The sequence below is a fragment of the Scleropages formosus genome, chromosome 24 (genome assembly GCF_900964775.1).
Source record: "Scleropages formosus chromosome 24, fSclFor1.1, whole genome shotgun sequence".
Classification (NCBI taxonomy): Eukaryota; Metazoa; Chordata; class Actinopteri; order Osteoglossiformes; family Osteoglossidae; genus Scleropages; species Scleropages formosus.
Genome location: NC_041829.1, coordinates 10,000,916 through 10,009,793, shown reverse-complemented (window position 1 = coordinate 10,009,793; position 8,878 = coordinate 10,000,916). Strand labels below are relative to the sequence as shown.

At 42.8% G+C, this 8,878-nt stretch overlaps 1 protein-coding gene across 1 annotated transcript; it reads left to right on the top strand.

Moving 5' to 3' along the window:
- Window positions 1-2,348: 2,348 nt before the first annotated feature.
- LOC108936400 (transcription factor-like 5 protein) lies at window positions 2,349-7,007 on the top strand. Its single transcript, XM_029248893.1, has 6 exons — window positions 2,349-2,994; window positions 3,432-3,609; window positions 4,840-4,999; window positions 5,291-5,498; window positions 6,029-6,170; window positions 6,272-7,007. Exons 1-6 carry the CDS (start codon window positions 2,624-2,626, stop codon window positions 6,395-6,397), a joined length of 1,185 nt encoding a protein of 394 aa, XP_029104726.1. The 5' UTR covers window positions 2,349-2,623; the 3' UTR covers window positions 6,398-7,007.
- The last annotated feature ends 1,871 nt before the right edge of the window (window positions 7,008-8,878 follow it).

Here is an 8,878-nt window from a genome sequence, read left to right as displayed (position 1 = left end):
TGGATATCAGTCTGGATTGAAAACTGGACATTCCACCAAGACAGCACTCCTTGCAGTGTCTGATGCTCTCCAGTTAGCTAGAAGGGCCTCCCTCTCCTCAGTCCTCATCCTCCTCGACCTGTCTGCAGCATTCAATGCTGTCATCCACCGGATTCTACTCTCCTCTCTTGCTCAGCTTGGTATCAAAGGAATTGCACTGATATGGTTTGAGTCCTACCTGTAACACAGATCCTACCAAATGGTCTGGCGAGGCTCCCGATCATCCCCTCAATCTCTCTGAACTGGTGTCCCACAGGGGTTGGTACTGGGCTCCTAAACTTCTCAATGTACACCTCTTCCCTCGGCCCTGTTATCGCCTCATGGATTCAACTACCACTGCTATGACAATGATACCTAGCGCTCTGTCTTCCACCTGGAGCAATACATTTCCCTTCATACCTCTGCCTGCCTATCGGACATTTCTGCCTGGATGTCTGATCGGCACTTACAACTCAACCTCTCCAAAATACAGATCCTTCACCTTCCAGCTAGCCTGTCTGCCTATCGTGAACACTGTCAAACTGTACAACTCACAAATTTTGCCTACCTCCTTGACTAAGAGTCTAGGAGTAATATCTGACAAGTTTTTCTTTCAGCACATTGAAGCCACAACTCAGACCTGCAGATACATCCTGCATAGCATCCATAGGATCTGCCCTTAATAGATTCTCCACAACTGCTTGTCCAGGCCATGGTGATATCCTGCCTGGCCTACTGCAACTCTCTCCTGTCTGGCCTTCCAGCTACTGCCATCAAACCTCTACAGTTGATACAGAATGCTGCTGCATGAGTTGTTTCACCTGCCAAAGCATTTCCATATATCTCCCCTCCTCGCCTGTCTGCATTGGCTTCCTATGTCCGAATCAAATTCAAGACTCTGGTTATGGCCTAAAAAAAGCATCAATGGAACTGCTCCCCGATATCTACAAGACTGCTATGCTCCTCCACCTCTGCCTGCTTGGTGGTCCTGTGCACAAAAGGTCCAAAATCAAAAGCACAAAGATTTTCACTTCTTGATTCATTCAAGTGGTGGGATGACCTCCTCTCACTTAGAACTGCTGAGTCTCTCTCTGCATTTAAGAAGGGTCTTAAAACTCACCTCTTCTGCACTCATGTCTCCCATGATCTCTTAAATTCATGTAATGTGTAAATCTTCATGCTCTATAACTGAGATCATTACTGTTGAATAACGGACAAACTTTCACGCAGCTACTTGTGTAATGTAAATGTTTAGAAAAAAAAATTAGAAATGTGATTAAGAATTGTCGATTGGACAAACCTTCATAACAGCTACTTCTGTGATGTACATTGGTTGATATGGTGGAAAGTAAACTAACTGTACTTCAGAATCACGCGTCTGCATCTAAGTTTTTCTGCTAATGTAATGTACACATTGTATTTTACATGAGATACACGTGGCTTTGGAGAAAAGCAGCTGCTAAATGAATAAATGTAAATAACTGGTTGCTTGTTAATCTACATATCAGATATTAGTTCTTCACTACTGACAAAAAGTTTTAGAAACGAAAAGGGTTCAGCTCACTGCTAGTTGGATATAATTCTAATTTCTGAGACATTCTGGTAAAAAAAAAAAAAAAATTGTTCAATATTTTGTGTTGCACATCATTCACTTCAACAAACACTAGTACACATAAACTGCAGCAGGTTGCCTCAGAAATGCTGTTATTGGACCGCAGTATGGTAACATGATTTTTCGAAAGTTGATCACTGATAAGATTCCAAACAAATGTCGGTAAAACTTAAGTCTGTTTCTAACTTAGAATCTAAGGGCGACGATGTGACGTTACCGACCGGGGGACACGGTGACAGTCGCTTTTCCAGAAAAGTCAGAAAATGCAGGTGTTAAATTTCAGTAGACAATGTTTTATGAAGAGGTCCACTTTAAAGTAATATAAAAAAATACTACATTTGTCTTTGACGTTCGGTTCGTTACAAAAAAATCGGGCGTATTTCGCTGCATTATATTTAAAATCTTAAGTGATGGCGATCGGGTTCATAAGTAACGTGGATCTGTTTAATCGACTCAACTAATTGTCGCTGCATGACTGTATAAATGTGCACATTCTCATGTTTGCTAACGGATTACATGGTTATATTTCAGACGCTGTGTATAATAAATGCAGGCTGCAGCTCGTAGATTGGCGGTTTTTTGGCGGGCGCGCGCTAGAGAGACGGCTCTCGGCTAAGGCGGGAAACCCCGTGGAGTCGCTCGCGAGCTCTCACACCAACGGACAATTTTTTTTTTCCCCTCCCACCCCTACCTTTTTTTTTTTTGGTTACATCAGCAATATTACATTTTAATTCACTTCTAGTTATCCGTTAATAACTTCAGGGAGGTTTTCTTGCTGGTTTAAAGAACCGATTGGTTCCAGTTCAACCCACTTTGCCCGCCAAACTGAATCTACATCAATCATACAGTTAATGCGTCTGCTAAGTGAAATGTAATGCGCGCTCGCTTGTTCCGGCCGCTCGATTAGATAGACAGTAAGTTCGTTTAGTTAGTTTATCGGTTCGTTTAATATTTATATTACTGTCCAAAGCCACCCAAATTCAAGTAGCTGTCATGTCGTTGAATGACAGCGGCTCTGCCTGCTCCGGGGGGGCGGCTGTGTGTCGGGCCGAGCTGGTGGCGCAGCACACCCACCTGCGGCCCATCGCCATCGGGCCCGAGGGAGGCCCCGGCGCGGCTTTCCCTAACCCTCCCGGCGAGGAGGAGCCCCCGGCCCAGGCTGCCGCGCTGGAGAAGACCCCGAGCGGCAGCGCCGAAGCGCTGGGCTCCAGTCGCCCCAAAGGCAGGAAGAGGAGCGAGGCTTCCGCCGAGGCCAGGCCGCCAACCGGAGCCCGTATCTGCCTGGAGAAGCGCTTCGCCGGTGTCGCCCAGCCGGAGACCCAAAGAGCGCAAGGTTCCCTGGAGCCGTCCGCCGCCTTCAACAGGTGGGTGGGCACACTGCACCTACTGGGGTTCATGTGTATCATTGGCTTAAAACAGTGTCAGAAACTGAGTAAAATCAGGAGACGAGCAGTAGGGTGATCTTTGGGTGGCAGGACAGACAGATGTCATTATTATTATTGTAATAGATGATGCATTTTGCAAAGCTGTATTGGCTAGTAACTGATTCATTCATTAGACCCTCAAGGGAACCTCCTCAGCAGGAGCTGGGAATGGTGCTTGAACCAGTTGACCTTAAGATCACAGTCCATTACTGTGGCTTTCAGCTGCCACTTTTGATTACCCATAATTTGTTAGTGATATGACAGTCGGGTATTTTACTGGTTTGGTCTGGGCCGAGTACTGCTTTGACCAGCCTTCAAGTTACAGTCAATACTAGTCCTTACTGTTACAAACTTTACTGGCTTTGTCTTTCTGTCAGCTTTCTGTCCATACTTCACCATCCCACTGAGCTGTTTGGGGTCACAGTTGAATCGGAGCCTGGAACCTGTGTGAAGGTGGCCCCTGGTCAGCTGGTGTCCTCAGAATCAGCAGAATTCCCCTACCAGCACCCCGGGGCCGCAGTGTGTGATCTGACAGGCACTGTCACTCAGGCCCAGGTAGGTAAACGAACATGACTGCATTGCTATTTAGGCAGATTTTATACATCTGACACTTCTGTCCAAGATTATTTTAAAAGTTTGGTTTGTACACTAAGCTACATGCAATGATTTACCCATTTATATAGCTGGGTAATTTTTACCATACCACATGTTGCTGAAGGACAGAATGGCAGCAGGTTAGAGTGAGGATTAAACCAGTATCCTTCAGGTTACGTACAAGTCAGTGTTTTGTTTAAACCTGTCTTAAGTGTATTACTATCAATAATTGGTTGCATGTAATTAATATTTGTTACAACCTCAGGCACATAGGGATGACTACAGCGCAACATCAGATGAGTGGTGACAAGTGGTGTAACAAGGAGCCAACAAAAATACATATACAACAAGGAAGTACTTAAGTGCAAGATCTTTTTACTGTGTGAATAGGTGCAGATATTCAGGTGACGTGACTATTTATAATATTTACAGAATACAAAGACACTGTTCAGGGGAAGAAGGAACTAGGATAGTGTCAAAGCAAAGAACTTAGGAAAACCAAACTAACTCAAGTTGATACACTTCCCTAGCTATGAAACAAAACAAAAGGGTCTTCAGCATCTACAGTAGGATGCCATAACTAACCTACTCTATCTACCAAAACCAAAAGTACAAGGGGTGGCACCTGCCTCTTCCCTAATGTGTCTAGACAGGCTGCTGAAACCTATAACCTGGATATGTAAGTCACGTGACATGCTTACCTGTCCACTTTTTCCCCCAAGACAATAACACAAAGTCAGTAGACAACAAACCAAAGCTACAACAACTGTATAAACACAAAGCAAGAGCATCAACAAGCCAAAGAAACACCATGAGACAATCATCTGAAGTTCTTGGCAAATGGTGGGGTTTTAAAGACGGCAGAGTATTAAGTTGATTGGTTGAGTGGAGAACTGATAACAAGCCTGACGATGGACAGGAATGGCAACCAATGAAAGACAACAGGCCTGTACTGGAAGCAAAAATACACAAACACAGAATGGAATAACAAAACAAAGTCTGTACAGCGATGTAAAAATTTATTTACGGAACTTGATCTGGTCAGTTTTAGGTCATAAGAGCCACATTTTCACTCCTGTGCTACCAGATTGTTAAAAAAGTTAGAGAAGATCTGTGTGTTTTTTAAGGCCTTGATTAATTTTGTGGCTCCTTACTGTTGAATAGCTATCATAAGCGTGTTGTGTGTATCAGAGTCTAGGGTTTAACATGCTGGAACCTGCTGAGCACCAGGACTCACTCCTACCCAGGAACTTCAGCTTCACTTACCACCCAAAAACACAGCCCATGAAAGCCGCGTTTTGCACTCTGACTAACTCTGCTGTAGAATCTGAAGTTTGGGTGAAGTTGGAGGGTAAGCTGTGCTTTTTATGTATGCGTATTTGTTTTTATATTACCCTAACTGACCGGTGCTTGTACTACAGCTTTCTCAAATTGGATCACTTCCAATATAGTTTACTTGAGTGATGTTAATTTAACCAGTTGGAACACCTTCAGTATTAAGCTGAACTTGTCCCCCTTGGTCCATACTGTCAGCTATTCCTATCCTATTCTGTTCTGTTAATAATAAATCAGATTCCTGTATTCTTCCATGCCTCCACTCATCGATTCACACACTCCTTCCCTCATCATGCTCCCCGTGAAGGAGAGGCCCTGCAGAAGAAGCCTGTGGTGCCAGCCAAGGGTACCCGAGGGGGAAGGCATCAGCCGTGCCCACAACGCAGCGCCCTCAGTGACATCCAGAATGTGGTTGGCTTGACGGTGACCACTGGAGTGAATGCTCGCAAGGACAAGGGGATGGCAGAGAGATTGCAGCGCAGAGAGAGGCACAACACCATGGAGCGGGATCGCAGGTAGATGCTCTTTCTGGCACTCCCACACACACACATATATATAGGTGTGCACACACAAACTAGGTAACACAGCATTGTGGGTAAGTTGCGGTCCTGTAAAGCACCATATTTACAAATGTACTGAAATAATTTCTACAGCAGTGAGTGTTGTTCAGAATAAATATGCCTAATAGAGCTGTTTTCTTGGACTCAGGACTTGGGTTTCAATTCAGGTACTTGATTAAGACACTTACTCTGAATTGATATAGTAAGATTTATCCAGCTGTCAAACAGGGTAAACCAGTGAAAGCTTACTATACATACCTAAGATTGTATGTTGTCCTGGAGAAAAGCATCAGATAAATTAATTAAAAATAATATTTCAGCAACGCATTTGAAGCTGAGCAGAATCACTGTTTAGTCCAGAATATGATGCATAGTACAAAGACATGTTTCAGGTTCACTGGTGACACTAAAATGTGTGTGTGTGTGTGTGTGTGTGTGTGTGTGTGTGTGTGTGTGTGTGTGTGTGTGTGTGTGTGTGTGAGCAGGAGGAGGATTCGAACCTGCTGTGATGAGCTGAACACACTGGTTCCGTTCTGTAACATCGAGACAGACAAGGCCACCACACTGCACTGGACCACTGCCTTCCTCAAGTACATCAGAGAGACTCGGGGCGACAGCCTGAAACAGGTGTGTGTGCTGTGGATGGACACTGGTGGCCTGCTGGTAACCTCACTTACCTAATGAGTGTGACCAAAACCATTAACACAACCTGGTCTTTTCCTTTCCAGGAGTTTCAAGACACCTTCTATGGCAAAATGGGCCCAGGCATTAAGGTCGGCCACCCGTTCAACCCCACGCCAATGTACGGCGAAGGTGCCTGTCAGTCTTGTGGTCCACCAGGTGACCAGATCTGAGCCAACCTCTGTATACCAGAGCTGGGTCCATCTGGAAGGATCAAACCCATGCAGCTATACTCAGGGTAAGGTTCATACCAGGAGAACTGAATGTTCAAGTTTGATGTTAAAGAGCTGAAGCAGATGAAGCACTAAACTGCTGGAAATTTGTGGAGATTGAAACCCCCACAATGTGGTTTAGTTTCTGACTAAAAACCAGAAATGCTTCACATTCAGTCCTCTTTTGCCAGAACCACATTCTGGTAGCATAACTTAACTAGTGTTTTTAGTAAGTAAGTACTATGAAATGTCTGAAACTGCTGTGGTTTACATGCCTCCTTGAAGTTAATGCTCAGCAATATTTCTCTGCTTGCTTTAAGTGTGTTAGGAGAGTGGATTCTTTTTGTGTATCTTCACCTTATAGCAAAACAGTGACTCCTGTACATAATGCCTTGTAAATAAAATTGTGGAGTCACTTTTATCAATATGTCAGCTAAAATTTTCATACAATATAACAAGATTGTAGAGTTGGCAAGAAAAATATCCATGGGTTTGAAACGAGTTTTGAACAAACCCACCAAAAGGTGTCGCTCTTTGACCATAATAGATTTGAACTTCAAGCCATTGTGTCTTGGTTGTAATATACTTCAATAACTTTTAATATACTGTATTCTTTTTTTATTCTCTTTTTCAGTAGTATAACTTCCATGTAGCATGAAGCTGGTAATCAAATGTATTTTTGATTATTTATTGGAATTTAAAACATGGGAACCCAAATTAAATGGGCACTGGTCCTGTGTGATGAGTCTTAGACCATACATTTGGAGTTTGGGCTAAAGAGCAGGAGTAGTGCTTTCTGGTGTGATGTAGGTGATTGGTTCTTTAAAATTTGGTTGTGCAGTTTATGGTTTTGTTTTAAAGGGTGCAAATATCTTGTTTGTTCTTATATTGTGAGTCATATTTTAATTCATTTTAATTTTAATTGATTCATAGTCAACAGTAGAATCTGCAAATGATTTCTAACAAAGTGTGACGTTATGTAGTAAGGATCCTCTGAACATCAAAACTTAACCTTTTAAATAATTTGTTTAATAGTTTCAGCACCTCTGTATTCTGAAATACGTGAAACATCATTCTTGTTAATACGTTATATAAATCATACATTATATAATTTAAACATAATTGTTTCTCATGCCTCAGTTCAGCTTTTCTTTGATACCGACACTAATCTTATAGTGAATATTCAGAAACTGTATGGTTTTTCAGCTTTACTTGCAAAGTAGAAAACGTTTTGTAAGTTTATTCATAAGCTCATTGTTCATATAATTTTGTACCTCTGCGTTTTTTCTTCACTGTCACACTTTATAGTGAAACGCAGTGTTTATAGGGTCTATTTTCCCATTATTATTCCTTCTGTGTCTCTAGAATTGGTCTGATGCCACTAGCTGTTTCCTACACAACCCCTGTTCATTATAACTTCCTGCAAAACCCAGCACTGCTTAATATCCAGTGGCAGCGCTGTACACCCCCCACCACAACCCCATGGTTGGGGTCTGTCGGCAGGTTTATAAAGCCACAGCACTAATCCAGGAGAGTAATTAATCCAGTTAAACCTGGACTGCAGTGTTAAAACTTGCGTAATGACTTTTTGATGAGCTTCTCTTTCGGGGATTATATGTGACTTTTGGTTGGAAAAGTGAAGAAATAAAGCAGTGAAAATGAAAGGCAATGAATAAATGTGTTATTGCTGTTTCTTTTTTAAAATATGTATTGATAACCCCGTTGTGCTATAAAACACCAGGGACACATAAGGGATGAGGCACAGCTGTCCAAACAGCCTGTTTTCTGTATCACATTGTATTTACTGCAGCCGGTTAATAGCCATGTTGGGGTCTCAATCCCACACACTTGGAGAAGTGCAGATCAGGCGGCTCATCTGGCTCTTGTGGGACATCACACTTTCCTGTCTGATCCTGTCTGTTGAATCACTCTTGATCTTTAATTAGTGGAAGCTATGCTTATAATGGACTTCATTTTCATGGCTTCCAAATGCCCTTTTCATCATTCAGTGCTAATGGCCTTTTGGAACCAGAGTGTATATTAGACCTGTGGCAGCTGACCAGCTTAGCGGTCAGACGAAGGTTGCACAGAGTGGACAGATTTAACGGCCAGTGGGGGGAGAGAGAGAGAAGGAGAGACTGCAGCCCTTTTAACCAGTGTTGGGAGTGTGTGGATGTGTGTTATACCCTAAATATGTAAAATGGGTTCTGTGCCAATCAGTGGTTCTGGACTCTCTGAAGGCCAGTGTCTTTTCAGTTAAAGCGTGCTAATATTTACAGCGTTGGGTGCATTTGTACTGTGATACAGTAGAAGATGCTCTTTAAAAGGACAGTAAATAAAGACTTGCTCTTGGTATTTCTAACAATCAAACATGTTTAAGGCCCTTGACATGTACTCTTACTGTAACTGTTTTGGCACCAGTTATATGCAGTACAACAGGAC

Coding starts and splice junctions, on each gene's coding strand:
- LOC108936400 (XM_029248893.1), top strand. CDS start 2,624: ATGTCGTTGAATGACAGCGGCTCTGCCTGCTCCGGGGGGGCGGCTGTG. Junction 2,995..3,431: donor CCGTCCGCCGCCTTCAACAG/GTGGGTGGGCAC, acceptor TCTTTCTGTCAG/CTTTCTGTCCATACTTCACC. Junction 5,499..6,028: donor ACCATGGAGCGGGATCGCAG/GTAGATGCTCTT, acceptor GTGTGTGAGCAG/GAGGAGGATTCGAACCTGCT.